The sequence below is a fragment of the Hemicordylus capensis genome, chromosome 4 (genome assembly GCF_027244095.1).
Source record: "Hemicordylus capensis ecotype Gifberg chromosome 4, rHemCap1.1.pri, whole genome shotgun sequence".
Classification (NCBI taxonomy): Eukaryota; Metazoa; Chordata; class Lepidosauria; order Squamata; family Cordylidae; genus Hemicordylus; species Hemicordylus capensis.
In genome coordinates, this window is record NC_069660.1 from 182,172,360 (window position 1) to 182,189,800 (window position 17,441).

The 17,441-nt window shown below is 42.1% G+C and overlaps 1 protein-coding gene across 2 annotated transcripts in view; it reads right to left on the reverse strand.

Annotated features, from left to right (window-relative positions):
- SLC6A18 (solute carrier family 6 member 18) overlaps positions 1-13,070 on the reverse strand; it is a 44,661-nt gene extending 31,591 nt beyond the window's left edge. The window contains exons 1-5 of one of the 2 annotated variants that reach the window (XM_053248008.1): positions 12,827-13,070; positions 4,567-4,707; positions 3,421-3,558; positions 2,598-2,779; positions 205-315 (exon numbers count right to left, since the gene is read on the reverse strand). In XM_053248008.1, coding sequence (XP_053103983.1) covers positions 205-315; positions 2,598-2,779; positions 3,421-3,558; positions 4,567-4,707; positions 12,827-12,962 — 708 coding nt within the window. In that variant the 5' untranslated portion in view covers positions 12,963-13,070. The remainder of the gene's footprint in view (positions 1-204; positions 316-2,597; positions 2,780-3,420; positions 3,559-4,566; positions 4,708-12,826) is intronic. The other variant, XM_053248007.1, reaches the window with a different exon arrangement.
- Positions 13,071-17,441: the final 4,371 nt, after the last annotated feature.

Sequence of the window (17,441 nt, forward strand, 5' to 3'; positions counted from 1 at the left end):
AAAGAGTTTTATGAATCCCAAGCAGTATTAGACAGTACAGAAAGAGGTTGCATGAATGATAATTCTCTTACATTCAAAGTCAGAACTATGAGGCCAAGGAACCTAATTCAAAATATCAAATATTCAAAATATCAAAATATTCAAAATATCAGTATATCAGCTCAAACACCAAGATGTTTACTGAATTAATTGAAAAATACTTGCATCAGGAGTGATGAGGTAGAATAGCCCTTCAATGGCTCCTGGGAGAGTGAATCCATAAATAAGGAATATAGTAAGAACCACATAAGGAAATGTGGCAGTAACATATATTGCCTATGAGGATGGAGAGGGAAAAGGATACAGTCAGAGATAGGTAGTCTTTGGAGTGGGCAGTATATAAAATGTTATAAATAAATAAATAAATAAATAAATAAATAGGAATGAAAATAATATGTAGCAGACATTGTTGGTGCTCACATCATCCTAGTCATGTTCAATCCAAGATGTTTCTTGGAACCTTTAGCCATGGTTAGCATCAAGGGTGGACATTGCTGGGGAGCTGTCAAGGACCCAGGACTCTCAAAAAGGCTCACAGTTGACACCACAGTGTCCATAGCTTTTATTCAGATGGCAGAATGACTCTCTCTAGGCTTACTTGGTTAGGGGCTTCAGGAGGCCTTGGATGATCATTTGCTGAGAACCCCATGAAGTTGCCTTTCAGCTGCCTTGTTGTCTTTAGGGAGATATGCTCAAATCAGCTAGACATTGGTACCATTTCCTGTTATCTGCCCAAATGAACAGAAGTCTGACTCCCAGAAGAGTGTTGGAAAGCTTCATGCATGCTCATACATCACTTGACATGCAGATGAATACATGAACTTACTTGCAATGGAAAATATTGTGTTTGAAGTGATGTGCGGTGATGTGACAGTTCTGTCTGTGGTACTCAATCTGCAATAGTCCATTCACATGTGCACATTACCACTTGATGTTGCCATTATCAAGGGATAAGCATGCATGTGTGAAACAGCCCCTACACCTTGCGGGCGGGGGACAGGAGAGCATCCCCATGGCACCTTAAGGAACAACAAATGTATTGTAGTATGAGCTACAGTCTACTTGATCTGATATATAAAGTGGCCTTGAAATGTTAGCTATATCTAAAGTGGAGAAGAAAAGGTATTTACACAGTTAACCGCAAGGATAAATAAAACTTAGACGGTATACTACTTGATTGGTCCATCCCATTATATGAAGTTTTTTTATGTGGAGTTAGACCATCTGTTCTAAATGGCAGTGGCTCTTGAGGGTTTTGGATAGGGGTCTTTCCAAGCCCTAGTTGGGGGATGCCAGAGACTCAACTTGGGACCATCTGCATGCAAAGCATGTAGTGTACTACTGGCTATGGTAACTCACAGTCTCTCTAGAGTCTGAGATCCCAAATAAACCCATAGAGGATTCCCAACACACAAGGCTGCTGCCAAAGTAGTTTGTAGTAGAGTAAATGCATTTAAAAAGATAATCCAATTCCCAGTAAAGTGCTACATATAGTTGTACCATATCAAGAAATGTTGGTTTTATGCATTGGAGAGGATTCAGTGGAAATATCACAAGCATAAGCTAAGATACTGATGCTTAAGCCAAAACTATGACAATCACTAGCTTAATATGACAGAAGCAGCCAAAATGGATAAGTCCCCATCTAGAGCAATTAGTCCCATGCAATTAAGTTCAACTAGAACTAGACTGAGACCACAATTCTAATGTTCTTAAACTAACACAGCCCTCTTTGCCAAATATTAAATGCAGAGACAGAGACCACTGGTAAATCTCTGTCTAGGCTAGGGCTGTACAACTTTGATCCTCCAGATGTTGTTAGACGACAAATTCCACCATACCCAGCCACAGTGACCAATGGTCAGAGATAAGTGGAGCTGTAGTCCAACAACAGCTGGAAGGCCAAAGTTGTGTACCCCTAGTCTAGGCTGTATCATTTCAGGCAGTAGATGGGAGCACATGTGATAGAATGCTCCCCCAGACAAAAAAATTCCCCCGTGTAGAATACGATGAATGGCTTCACACAACCAGCAGCAGCATGCCTGAGTGGCACAAACCATTGGTTCCCAGTGAGCGAGCGCTCCCACCACATGCTGGTACTTCCACCTCTATCGTGTCATATGAACCCACCAATGTCAGACTGATGAGCCACACTTCTCTCTGGCAACCCAACATCTGTAACCAAGATTTGAAGTCCGGTGGCAGATGTTGGATTGCCAAAGGGAAATGAGGCTCATCAGCCTGACACTGGCAGATTCACACAACACAAAGGGGGTGGGAGTGCCAGCAGGCAGTGGGAGCGCATGCTCACTGGGAACCAGCGGTTCGTGCCCACTAGACTCAGCACCAATCATGTGAAGCTGCCCTCTATGTGAGGAAGGAGAATTCCAGCTTAGCCTTCTCCTAACATGCTAGTTTTCTCTGTGCATTTTTCAAAATGGAGGAGATTCCAGCATGTGAGCCACTAAGCTGTCTGAGGTTGTACATTCTAAATATGAGGTTAATACCTCAGTAAGAGCTGGATCGGTGCAATACATGGACTCTTTCCTTTTCCTCACCTTACCAGTTGATTCAATTCCTCGGATCGTACAGATGTACACAACTGTCCAGCAAGTAGCCAAGCACAAAATAAGCCACCATTGTAATGAGCCACTCTCAGTGATATCTGTAGTTATATTTAAAGTTTTCCTGTACCAAAAATAATTGGCAGCAGTACTTTCATGACATTCTTCAACAGGTCCTGAAATAATAAGCACAGCAGGCATTACCAAAATAGCTAGTGGCAAAATGTTAAATCAACCTAACATGGTTTAAAAAAAAAAAAAAAGTCTGAAACATTTGTTCAGTGGGGTTTAGTCCCACATAATTATACATAGGATAGCAGCCTTAAAGGTCAGCACTGTTGGGGAGGAGGGGGACATTGAACCATCCCCTCACTCATTTTTCTCACTAAAACCACTTTTAAAAATAATTTCTTTCCCATGTGAGGGCTATTTCTAGTCACGTAGGCCCATCAGAAGAAAAACAGTTTAAAAAGAGAGCTGCCTGTGTGTGTGTTGGAGAAGAGAAGTGTGAGTGAGGGAGATTCAGCCACCCATCTATGCAGAGGCTTTAAATTACTTCTGAACGGTGGGATTTGATGGCAGACCCAACTCTGTGCCTTAGTCTGCTGCTGCCACCTCTCATTTGGCCTTAATTGAAAATGTATATTAACCAGGCCTATCAATGCAGTGCAAAGCCCAAGAGATGCACATTTTAGATCCAAGTGAGAATCTTTGTTTCATTTTAGACAAAAGAGAAAGGTATTGTTGAAGGGAACATTTGCATCACTCAGATACTAGAAAACAACAAGAAGACACTTGGGACTTATGCCACACATACCTGTTCTGTTGTCATTGAGTGGGCAAGAACTCCATGGTAAGGGCACTTGGACAGAGTTCATGAAATACCACAGCACCCAAGTCAAAATCATATTATAATACATACTCACTAATAGTGATACCATCAGTGAGCTGTAACCTGTGGGATATGCAAGCATTTGCAGAATCAGCATAAAAAATGACACCCATGAACCAATACTTGTAATTTAACATACATATTTCAAGAGCTTAATCCACATAATGAAAAAAGTTCATTTCCCCCTAGAGATGAGTTTGTGTTTGATTTTATATTTTATTACATCACAAGTATAGCAATTTTGTGACTAGCAAACGTTTGTGAAGCAAACGTCAATATAAGGTTTGCCTTCAGATTGCTTGCCCCAGGACAAATGCATGGCCTGATGACTCATGATGACTTGCCTATGTAAATGGGTAGAAATTTCATATCAATTCAAACACAACACCTTCTAATGGAATCACTTCACACATTCATCTGCTGCCAATTGTCCCGTGACTAGTAAAATAGTACAATCTCTCTCTCTCTCTCTCTCTCTCTCTCCCTCCATTCACATGTAATGCGGAACCATGGGTCCAATGGACCCGTGGTTCTACTCCCCCCTCCCCCCAGTCTCCCATCCAAATCTGGATGTTCAGGAGAGCTCCCTCTTTTCAGTTACGCTGACTGCATAGAAGAGCGGAAACTGGCTGCCTGGGCTTCCTTCTTAACTGAAGGACAGCCCTGGCAGTCATGAGCAGCCAGAGTGAGGGAGGAGCCTCCTCCCTCAACTCCAGTTGCAAAGCAACCAGACTGCAGTGTCAGTATTTGGATGTAACGCTGGCACCCCAGAACCGGAGGCCTAGGCAGCGGACCTCACTACAAATCAAAGGCACAAATCACTGTCTGGGGAAGGAAACCATGGGTCCATTTTCTGTGTAACTGCAGTTGCCCACATTCAGACATTTGGAAATTGAAACTGGAGGGCCCTTTCACCTCCAGTTTTGTGTTACATGCGAATACGGGGCATATTCTCTCTCTCTCTCTCTCTCTCTCTCTCTCTCTCTCTCTCTCTCTCTCTCTCCACACACACACACACACACACACACACACACACCTCAATTTCTGTTAAAGTATGATATAGAAACCTACCAATTCCTCCCAGGTAAGGTGACATTGCAGTCCATACTCCAATGCTGCCTTTTCTCAAGCGCTGCCCTATGGCCAGTTCAAGATGAAATAATGGGATACCCACAAGCACAAGTGCAATGAAGTATGGGATTAAGAATGCCCCTAGAAAAATAATAGCCAAACAGAATGAATTCATAACATCTCAAGCATTTCACCATCATCATTGCAGCACCATTCTAAAACTGATAGGCACCTATGTTGCAAGACCTGTAAAGGAGCAGACTTATCTCATGTTTATTCATATAGAGCAGATTAAGGAAATAGTGTGGGCATATGTCCTCTATTACAGAGGACAGCCCTCTTTTTAGGGAGCATGGCCTCTCTCTCTTTTTTTCATGTCCCCTTTTTTGATGATGTAGACCAGGCCATCCTACTGACAGTCAAGTCAGCGAACACATCTAATATAGCATAATGTGAATGAATTGCTGCTTTGTCCAGGATTGGAACAGCTTGTTTATTTTTTCCTTTATTTTTTCCTCCCCCTGCCTGCCCACCCGCCCGCCATTTTATTCCCTTCTTCCAGAGATGGTGGGTTGGGAGAAAAAGAATTAGACAGACATTTTATTCTTTGATGCCTGCTTGTTTTTTAATACAGCAATTTCCATTGGAAAAGGTTGGCTCTTATAAAATAACATGTAAGAGCCCAACCTCATATGTACATCTATACATATAAATCAACACATACAGATTTCATGAAAATTAGTGTCATTTCCTTCTCTTTTGTCCTCTTTTTTGGTGATCCATGTCCCCTTTTTTGGCGATGTGGACCTGGATACTCTAACTCTATAAGGAAACTTCAGAATCCTATGTTAACTGTTATGGCTGCCATTTAAGGGCTCCTAAAGATGAGGAGGAGGATTAAAAATAATTTATATACTGCTTTTCAAGGAAAAAATTCTCAAAGCAGTTTATATAGCAAAACATACAAGAAAATGGATCCCTGTTCCAAAAGGACTCAGCTAAACATAGCACACATACACCACAAAGAGAAACAAGCAACAGCCACTGGAAGGCTGAAAAGGACCGTTGCTCTCCCTTGAAAATATAAGAAAGCCACCACTTTAAAACGTGCATCTGTATGTAATTAGTAGAGACCAAAATTCAATCAATCAATCAATTTTCATTATGGGCTTAGACCAGCATGGAGAGTGTAACAGGTAGTATTAAGTGCAATTAAAAACAGTAAAAAATGATAGAGCCTATGCCAACAAGCATAAAGACAGTAAGGTTACTTTAAAATTATTGTAAGATTGCAGTAGGGCTAAAATATATGAATGAGTGTAAAGAGCAATAAAGGAACTGTAAAATTGCTAAAGGTAGCACGAGAACTACAGAGTCACAGTAGGGCTAAAATCTATAGGATGCTGTTAAAAGTTACATTCTATAAAACTGCTGCAATGCTAGAATCTGTAAAACAATTTCTATAAAACACTGAAACATAAACTGAGACTGTAAAAGTAGTAGGGCTGAAAAATTGAAAAATTAGTTCTTGCTGGCCTGGCAGTCAGAACCCAATGAGTTCTGCACACAGCCTCACAGAACTTGCCGACACTGTCTGTTATAGAGGGATGACAGTCTGAAAGTAATAGGGAGACATAGCAATAGCAATAGCACTTACATTTATATACCGCTCTATAGCCGAAGCTCTCTAAGCGGTTTACAATGATTTAGCATATTGCCCCCCAACATTCTGGGTACTCATTTTACCGACCTCGGAAGGATGGAAGGCTGAGTCAACCTTGAGCCCCTGGTCAGGATAGAACTTGTAACCTTCTGGTTACAGGGTGGCAGTTTTACCACTGCGCCACCAGGGGCTCTGGTGGATTGGCCTGAGAGTCCTGATGACCTGTCAAGTAGTGGGGGAATAAGGGCATTATGTAAGTCTCTATAAAATAGGCAGGGAAGGAGGGCATGCTTGATAGTTTTAACTTGCCCTGAGTTGTAGGGACGCAGATGTTCTGGGAAAGGGATCTTCCTGTATCTTCGTTCAAGGACAGCCGAGGGAAGGGAGTCACAGCAAGCCAGCGTAAAGGCCCTTCTGTGGTTTGGTACTTCTAGCTGTGTACGGTATCCAGCAAGTGTTGTGATGTATCTTAGGCTTTCAGAGAGAAGAAAGTTCAGGGACCTGTCTAAATCGGTTTGGCATTCCGCATCCATTATGCACTGTTTGACAAGTGTACTGGCCCGCTCATAACCCAAGAAAACTAGGTGGAAAGGAGAGAGTCCATGTAAGGACAGTTTCGCAGATAGAAATTGCTTCCATGTGGATTGGAAGCCATCTGCTGATATTGAGGGGGTTGGGACTGTGAGAAGGGGATGGATAGCCTCAGCCACTAGTTGAGTATGGAATTCTAGATTCTGGCCTTCACTTTCACTAGGCTTACTTCTAATCGTAAACCGGCGTTAGAGACACAATGGGGGACTCGCAGTACGACTCTTAGGAATTTGGATTAGACTCTAGAGGGGCAACGTTGGAAAAGGGGCCTAGCTGGGTACCATACAGAAGTTGTGCTATCAACAGCTTCAAATAGCTTAAGTCTGTGGCTATGTATTGGCCCCCTTTTGATTGGAGGGATTTTTGGATGGCAACAGCGCTTCTCTGGGCATTTTAGACAACATAGTTGCCATGGGCCTTCCTAGTCCCAGAAGCATGGGAAACCACCCCTGGGAATTTAACCATGAGACCTGGTTGATGTCATTCCTGTTTGTATGTCAGGAGCGTGTTCTTAGTCTCTGTGAAGACCATGATTTTGGCTTTATGGTACTTGATTTCCAGTAGGTCTTCTTTGTGGTATTGGGCAAGGGCCCTCAGTGATCTTTTAAGTCCTAGGGTGGTCCTTGAGAGGATTGCCTGAGGAAATTAAAGCAGTGATGTCATCAACGAGGATCATTGGCAAACAACATTCCAGGGCCCATAGCAGACATGGCAGTTTCCCTGGGGGTTGTGTGTGGTGCTTTCTGCTTTTGGGGAGATGAGTACAATGTAGTGGCCCTTTCCTTTGGGGGAGCAGTGTCTGTGTGTAGGGTCTAGAGCTCTTCAGCCGCAGTAGCAAGTATGCAGAATGATGTTATGAGATGGGGCTGTGTTAGCTCAGGGGCCCCTTCTTTGGTGGTTTCTGTGTCTATGAGTAGCATCGAGGGTCTTCAGCATCAGGAGGGAGGATAGATAGTGCTGTCTTGGGTTGGGGCTGGGGAAGCTCTGGGGTATCCTTGCTCTTTGAAATAGCTGACATGGGGGGGGGCCTTCAGAAATGTCTGAATCGCTGTCTTTGAGTTCTGAATCTGTGTCAAAATCAGGGAAATGAACTGATAATTTCCTCCTTGGTCTGGGTGAGTTACAGCCTTAATTGGGTTGGTGCCTAGCCAGAAGGTCAGGAGGTTGTGCTCCAGGGGATTTATTAGGGCTCTGGCAGTCGCACTAATGTGGCCCTCAGGTGAGGACAGATCGCGAAGGGTGTTCATATCACTGTCACTGTCTCTAGGTTCACACTCTGAATGGAGAAGAGGAGTGTCAGTGGCTGTGCCTGTTCTTTAGCACCTGCGAGTCAATTACTCAGTGTGGCGAACTCTAGGCCTATAGCCTGTGAACATCACATTCTCCAGGTCATAAAACGTTAGGCTGTGGAGGTAGCTGAAATTCTGCAGAGTCATTTGAGCTGTTGACTATGGCTGGAGTCTGAGCTTGTTTCCTTAGCAACTTTATCTTTAAGATCACTTCAGCAGGAATGTTTTGGCTGCGGGTCTTCTCTGAAATTAGTGGCAGTCTCTAAGCTGTCTTTAAACACTCTAGTGAGTCTTATGTTAAAGTTATGGAGAAGATGCATTCCTCCCCCACCATGTGAAGCAGCTGACGTGGGATGGGATGACTGAAGATGAGCAGAATTCTCTTTGAACCTGCTTAGCTTGCAAAAATTGGATTGAGTCCAGGTCTACAAAACTGGGGTGGCAGTTTAAGAGTTGGCTCAGAGAGTCAGTAATCTCTTTGCATAAGACCATCTCCCAGTGTTAATGAGGTTTATATCTATTTGTAGTACAGTAGCATCTGGGAAGTTTGAAGTACACTCATTGATTTAGATGAATGGGTTGTTTTTGGCAGTCCAGGGTGTCTTGTGTTTGATTTTGGCAGAGGTCCCAACTGAGGCTGAGGAGGGAACTGCTTGGACATTGCTGGGGGCTTTGATTGGTGTTTTAATTGTATATTTGTGTAGCACAAATGTATCAAAGGAGGGAGCCTGCGCTTATCTACTTTTGTTGAGATTGTGTTTAAAAGCCCTAAGATTTGTATACCCGTTTCTGCTGTAAGTAGGCAGGCATCTCCTAAATATTTTTGTAGGGGTTTGCAGGAGTGGCCGCAGGGATGTCTGGCTCTCTTAGGTCCCTTGTCTCTCCACTCCAAGGGATTTTTCGGGCCAGAGTTCTTAGATAGCAAATGAGATGCCTGTTGTAATGCAGTCTCCCTTGTCGTGGACTCCTTTGGCTAAGATCATGCGTAGTATCTCCTCTTGCTTTTATTTGTCATGGTTAAGGTTTGTGTAGCTTCTCCTTGAGAATTTCAGCGACAGTGAAGATAAGTCCAGTTTTAAGGCAGGAGCTCATGAATAGTGCTGCTAGTTAGTTGCCCTCTTGACCACTCCCCCTGAGATCATAATTCTGTGAAAAGACTGGAGATCACTAGCCAGGAATTTCTAGCAATACCCTCTTATGGTATAACTGGGCTTCAAATCACTTTTTGATGATCATTTTCGCTATTCACCTCCCATATACAGTAATTAAACAATGGAGGAAAGTTAATGGAAGAGTAGGTTTTTTTCTAATTGTCTTCTTACAGATATGGGTATCAGGAAGACTATGTGCAAGAAGTGGAGGATGTGTTGATCTATACAGAAAATTAAATTTGGGGATATGACCTGAAAGTATAGCTCCACTGGACAGATCCTTGGCTGAACCTCTTTCCAATTTCTGCACTTTTCCAGAATGGCTAGTGCACGTTTTTAAATGGCTCGTTTATTACCCCAGTTGCCTAGAAGCATACCTGTTTGGCTTTCATATTTCTAGCAAAGAAAAAAGAAAAAAACAGGTTCATTTAGTTAGAGTGTGTAAATAACTGGATTCACTCAGACATTAAATCCAGGCAGTAAAGTGAATCAATCAGTAACGATAGAATGTCAAGTGGAGACTATTACGCATTCTATTTTATACTGTGATTTTTATAGGGATGCTTGTCTTAGTTTAATTTCCCCTTTGTTGGCAAAATTTATAGGGCATCCTGACGACTTTTATTTGAAGTTTTTACTATCTAGTCCGGATGAAGTTGTTATCAATACAGTGACCAAGTACTGCCATATAATTTGTAAAATCTGCTCAGATTTTTAGTATTCTCCCCCCTATCCCTATTTTTGTATTGATTAACCTGCTTTGTATATTCTTTTCTTCTATTATTATAATAATTGTTTATCTAGGTGTATCTTGCTTTGTATTCTGGTCAATGACTGTAATAAAGATTGCATTGGAGTAATGATAGAAGATGATAGCAATCCAAAGAAAACCCCCAAGGTTGGGTTGTGTATGAGAGAGTGCAAATGGGAGCAAATAAGGCATTTTAGGGGTAATTTATTCTATAACACTAATAAATCCTGAGCATAAACTATAAAGGTAATTGAGAAGAGAGAACTATATTGCTGAAAAGTCCCTTGTGGCTCATGCATGCAACTTTCTCTTCTCTCAGTGTCAAGATTCCTTAGACTAATTGCTAGCACCTCATTCAGCTGACTTGCCTTCTTCCAGTCATTTCCCCCTTGTAGCGGCTCTCTAGCAGCTTTCAGGTGTGCCCCCTCTAACATCTGGAAATCTGTTACTCCACTGAATTCTTGCTTCTAGCACCTTCTTTTGACAGTCCTTAAACAAAGGACTCAACATGAAATGAAAGATATACAGATGAGCAAACATGTCTATTCCTGCAATCCAAGCACTTTTAAATATGTCGAGTATAAGGCTGCCTGATGCATGATAACATGTTCTCTCTCTCTAGGTTAGAGTGCTGGACTAGGACCGGGGAGACATGAGACTTGCTGGGTGACTCTGGGCCAGTCACTTCTCTCTCAGCCTAACCTACTTCACAGGGTTGTTGTGAAAGAGAAACTTAAGTATGTAGTACTTAAGTACAAGTATGTAGTACTCTGGGCTCCTTGGAGGAAGAGCGGGATATAAATGTAAAATAATAATAATAATAATAATAATAATAATAATAATAACAATAACAATAACAACAACAACAACAACAACAACAACCAGCTTTACTGGGAACAGCCTATATTCTGCGACGATATCTATAACAATTGACAATAAAATTCTGGCATCCCAGGTCCTTGGGAAGGACCTGATGTCTGGATAAAACAAACCAGTCAATAACACCTGTCTGACTGTGTAAACAAGAAATAATAGTAAGAAACATCATTCTTCTTGGTATGTTCACTTATCCCATAGTAATCTCTGATAAACAGTTTGTACATTTACGTACCTGCTGCACTAGAGCCGATGACAAAAGAAAGAAGCACTTATGTATACCAAGAGCAATGAAGCTTCATACCACTTCTAAATTTATTAAAAATTATTGGCTGACATCCAAATGAAGAGTTGTGCAAGGGGAACACTTCCACTCATGCAAGGTGGGAAGGGGTGATTTTCAGCAGCTCCCTACTTCCCTCTATAGCCACCTGTGCCTTCTGAAAATGTGTGTTTGAAAGTTGGAGGACCTCCGGGACATATTTTCAGAAGGCACAGGTGGTTGCAGAGGGAAGGCAGAAATCACAGAAAATCATTTCTACTCTCCATGTGCAAGTGGAAGTATCCCCTCCTCACAACTCTTCATCTGGATATATCCGCCATTGCCCTTATCCATTGGAGTTCTCCGCAGCATCATTACTATGTTCTACAGAAAATAACTTTCTTTTACAGAATAATATGGGAAAGGCCAGCTCTTGAGGAAACAAATGATGTAGGTGAAAAGGCCATTCATCGGTAATTGCTTGATGTTGATTTTAATATTTTATTTAAGCAATAAAAGTATATTGCTCAATCAACTACTTAAGCTGGTAGATACCTTAGAATCAGGGATCAGAAATGGGAACTCTTTTAAGGTAGTAGGATAGCTCAAGGAGTTTGGGGTGCCTTTTCACAGAGTATTTCAGCACATTTTACATGCCCAACTAGACTAACTTTCTAAATTTTCATCCCCAGTAGGCTTTACAGACAGGGCTGTTACCCTGAATCTACTTTGGGAGAGAGTGTTTGCATTCACACACCTGCCAAACTTACCCCAAAGTCCCTTCAAGATCCTTGGAAGCACTCCGTACACAAATTGGGCTTTGTCTTCTGAATTCTAGCTTATCTCTAGTTATTTCCGGGTTTTTAAAATGCTGGTTTTAAGCTACTTTTTCTAAAAACGTTGGAGCAAATAGGGAGAGGCACTGACGTAGAATCATTAGCATGATAAGAGGGATACTCTCTTTAGAAAAGCAGATATAGCTCTTTAGAAATCTCCCCCCCCCACCACATTGGCTAGAAGGAAAATACGGAGGCATGCAATGTGAACTTGCACCAAAACAAAACCCAAGAGCAGAGGGGAGGGGTTCCTTCCCTCAATGCCACGAGTGTAATTCAAAGTGGCTTCGCTCAACATTTACTCCGCAGCATGAAGCCATGTGTGAATCACTCCCAGCTAGACTAACTTTCTAAATGTACCCCTTTGTCTTACAGCTAAGGCTGGTATATAGAGCATCCTTACCCTATTCTCAGAGGCCCTTATTAGTTATAGCCTGTATTCATTTAGTTCAGTGGAGAATCTCCCAGAAGTGTTTTGGACATGGAGAATAGAAATATTGCATCAGTGCTAGCCTGGAAGATTTTTCAGACCAACTAAAGAAGGCAGTTCGTAGTGTGGTTTTAATCCACTGAACTAAAATGATGGTGAGGAAGCATGCAAAGCTCATGGAAAAGGAGAATAAGGATGAGTTCAGCTATTTTACATGAAGTCTCAAATATTTTCAAAATATGCCTATCTGCACAGGTTAAAATTAACCAGTAGTAGGGAGATGTGTTATGAAATCAACATACACGAAGGAAAAATAAGTGTATTCCTTTAAGAACATGAGTACCCTGATTTTAATTTAATTGGAACAAACTACAAAACTAGTATCCAGTCAAATTCCTAATTAACTCTTACCTCCTCCATAGGCTTGGCACAAGTACGGAAAACGCCACACATTTCCCAAGCCTACAGCAAATCCAATGCAGCTCAAAATGTATTGTATTTTATTATCCCACTTTGGCCTGTTATCATCTGCAAGAATTTTAGGCATGTCTGCGGAGGATGCTTTCAACTTCTTCACAAGCTCTTTTCCCCTTCACCACCACTTCCTTTGAAATCGGCAACAGCTTGAATAGTTGAACCTCATCACCAATTTAAGTAAGTTACAGAAGAACAAGCCTGAGAATTCTGAATGAGGGGTGGAGCTTCCTGTCTCCGGTCACCACATCCAAGAAAAACATAAAGCTACATAGCAATTTATGTGCGCACAAAACATGGAAACCTTATTAATGACACAAGGTAGTTATTTTGCAGTTTTAATTAGTTGCAGTTTTATATATATTAAATATATTTAAAAGCATGTGTTAATAAAGTCAATTTGCACCATTAAGTCTAGCTGAAAATATTTTATTGAAAATAAAATTATCTCACTGAATATGTCATTTGGAATTCACTCATGCTCTTTCAGTGCAATAATTTCCGTTAACTTTAAAGACGAAAATGGACTTTCAATAGGTTTTCAAAATGTAAGGATTTCAAAATAAAAATGATGATTAAAAATAAACTGTCCCTAGAAAGTAATGTTGAGAGCAAGCCCAAGTCTGCTGGAGTCAAAAGAGAATTTGGAACCATTCAACAGTTAATGAGTTGTTACTAAGTCAACAGTCTTGAAAGCAATGTGAAATAAATGAAGCTGCTTCTTAACTTCTCTGTGATGCTTGCAGCTCTATCTATCTATCTATCTATCTATCTATCTATCTATCTATCTATCTATCTATCTATTCATATTCTACATAGACAATCTTTAACTCACAGATAACATTTAACTGTGTGCCAGTGGCAGGGCTGTCTCTAGGCAGGTGTGGGGCTGAGAACAAATAAAAGTGGGGTGTGTGTGTGCTTTGGGACAGGGATTCTTTTTCTCATCCATTTTGTCTTGTACACCACTTTTGAAACTTTTTGTTTAAATGGAGGGGCATTTGATCACGTGATACCCACCCCCTTGCAACCTGAAGTGTTAAAGCCCAAGCACTGCTTTAAACTACACAGTCAGAAGAGGGCCTTAGGAGCGCTCCTTTGGGAGGGACCCCAACATGGAAGCAGCTGGAAATAAAGGAGCCCAATTTCAGCCAGCAGCCAGATCTTCTGTACCACCCTCCACCCTTCTGGAAAGCCAGCTCACAAGAGCCCCAGCAGCATTCCCTCTCACAGGAATGGCTTGTCTTAATGTCTCAGGGGGTTGTCAAAGGAGGCACAGCTGCCTCTCCTTTCCGACAACTCCAATTGCTCCTCTCTCTCCCGCCCCATCCCAGCATTAATGAGAACCATGCTGCCTGCAGACTGGCCATTCATCAGGTAGAGCAGTAGGGCTGGTTAATCATTGATCCTCTCTCACTAATCCCCTGCTGAGCACAAGAAGAAGAGATGGCACCCACACCGGAATAACTGAGAATTGCATATTTCCACAGGGCACCACAGACAGAGATGGGCTGGTTTGGCCAGGAGCAACCAGTCATGCTCATACTCTGAGCAAACATGGGCTAAAAATGGGTTGTACAAAATGTGAATCCATGATTTGAGTTAACCATATTTGTTCCATAAACCATGATCTGAGCCACAGGGCATCAATAAACTGCAGATCATTTGCTCAAATGGCAATTTGTCTGGTGTCCTCCCTCCTTCCTTGAGAATTCCCATATTTATTTCTTACATTTGTGTCCCATTCTTCCTCTGAGGAATCCAGAGTGGTGTACATGGTTATGTTTATCCCCACCACAATCTGGTAAGGTAGGCTAGGCTGAAAGAGAAGTGAGTGGTGCCATTCCCAGAGGTGCCCAGCTCTTGGCAAAGCATTGTTACATCAGCTCCAATCTTATCATTGGCCAGTTGCAAAAGTAGGGTAGTGCAGCCGGGTTCGAGTCCCTTTGCAGATCAATGGCTAATATTAGTCTACCTAAGAACAATGAACATTTCTTCTTGCATCCACTCCCTCCACCTTTTACACTCACCAAGAATCTACTCTGGATTGAGGATTAACAATGTTCTCCTTGCCACCCTGAAGATCCATCTGATCCCACCCACCCACTGGTAATGTTACTGTTAATATTACTAGCACGGATGCAGCCCCTGGGCGTATCCTGGTGGCCTATAATAATATGAATAATAAGCAAGCCTACTTAAACCTTCGCCACTTCACACAAGCACCATATATTCCACTAGCTCCTCAAATATCACCTCCAGTAAAACCAGGAGCATCCGCTAGATAAAAAATCTAGCACATTGAGATAAAGAGTCTTCTTTACCTATCATGCTCGTTTCTGTGTGCAAGCATTATTTTCCCTATGGACTATGGAGCATTCAGTCATGTGACTCCTTTCCTGTCGTGCTAATCCATACTGAATTGTGCAAACTTGTACTTGCATTACTTTCTGCTTTTGTGTTGCTCTCTTGACTTTTTAAACTCCTTGACTGATATAATAACCATAAAGGGAGATATAGATTTCAGAAGTAATGGCATCTTCGAGGTAGTATTGTAAGGAAAATACTGATATACCGCTTTTCAGCAACAACAAAAGGTTGCTGAAACCAGGTCTATCCCTGCCATAAACTGAAGCTGTTCTATGTATGACCTGCATACAAGGGGCCAACCCCCCCCCCCCACTCCTTGTACTGCATAGCAACCATTGAGGCTAGTCACACGAGCAGGCAAAACTGGGCTAACCTTGAGGAGGGCTCCCCTCAACCCATCCTCAGCCATCCCAGCTGGCATATGGGAGCGTCCTTTTCATGCACTGTATACACAGGATGGCCCCTCTGTGTTAAGCTTAGAACGAGAAGTTGAACATTAGCCAGGTTGGAATTCTGTCACCTGCTCCGAAATTGAGGGGTTAGTGAAACAATTGAAGTTGTGCAAGGCCCCAGGGAGTGATTATACAACAATTGAGGCAATACGTAGTAATTTGGAATGGTGGGTTCCTGTATTAGCCTCTCTATTCACTTATCTAGACAACACTGCAAAAGTTCCTAAAGATTGGGGTGTTGCCATGATAGTACCTATATACAAAAAAGGTACTATATACCAAAAATTCCTTTTCTCTTGACTCGGCTGGCACTCCTTAACTTGGAGTTCAGGGAGGGCAAAGCTGTATCTAAACCTGCACCAGTTGAAGATTGAGGAGCAATCAGTAAAGAATTTGTTTCTAACGGCTGGAAGCTGTTCTCAGTAGGAAAAGCCGATAACACACTCACTGTTTCTTCTATTTCAGATGCAGGTCCCGAACAAAAAAACGGATCTAACTTCAGCTGCTTCTGTTTATCAAGACGGGTGTCTGAAGGCAACACTCTCGAGCCCTTCTTAGGCATAATTAATAGTTTTTAGCCAAGTTTTAAAGCTAAAAGAGATAAAAGATCCTTGGAGCTCACAGAGCTCACGGAGCAAACTGTTAAACATCCGAACATCATTAGTAAATTGTATGCCAAACATTAAAATGGGAAACCTTTAGACTGGCTCGAATCTAACAACATTCTGGTGGACGAGCAGGCTGGTTTCCGCGAGGGGCGCTCTCCTATTGATCAGGCCCATATTTTACACCATTTAGTCGAGAAATATACCCACAGCCCAAGGTCTGCCTTATATGCGGCCTTTATTGATCTCAGAGCAGTTCCTGACCTTATCTCAAGGGAGAGACTCTGGTTAAAACTAAGGGATTCCACCATAGAAAAGCGCCTACAGCTACTCATATACAAACTCCACGAAGACTCCCGCCTGAGGGTGCATTGCAGTGCCAGAGGTCATCTATCGGCAAAAATACCAACTCAAAGGGGTGTCGTATTCTGGCCCCAATTCTGTTTAATTTTTATATTAACTCCCTGGTTTCCCACCTAATGACCTAGATTTCCACCCGCCCAAATTGGCAAATAAACATCTCTCAGTTCTGCTTTATGCAGACAAATACGCAGTCTTACTAGCACAGACACCAATTGGATTGGAGTGGGTGCTTGCTTCATTAAGTGCTTACTGTGTAGAAGAGGCGTTAGAAGACAACTATTCGAAAACGAAGGTGATGGTCTTTGCAAAGCGACTCAAGTCCCACTTTTGGCATATGAACGGCCATACAACTGAGCAAGTGAGAAAGTTGAAATATCTTGGAGTCGTTTTTCATTCTGCTGGAGACCGAACAGCTCACCTCAATTATGTCATCCCAAACTCCCAACAATCAGCTAATGCTATCAGGTCCTTCTTTTTTACCAGGAGAGCTCTCTTTAATCCAACTGCCATAAAACTCTTTGCAGCTAAAGTTTATCCGCAGCTTCTATATGGTGCCCAGCTAGGCCCATTTGAGAATTTCACCCCACTGGAAGTAGTACGAACTAAATTCTTAAGAACAATCCTCCAGGTTCCTTGTAGTGTTTCCAACATCATTCTTAGATGAGAGGTAGGAGTTTTCAGACTAGAAACGAGATTCTGGCTGAGCATTTTTAGGTTTTGACTGAAACTTATCTTCTTCCAAGCGGGCTTGGCTCCACTAAC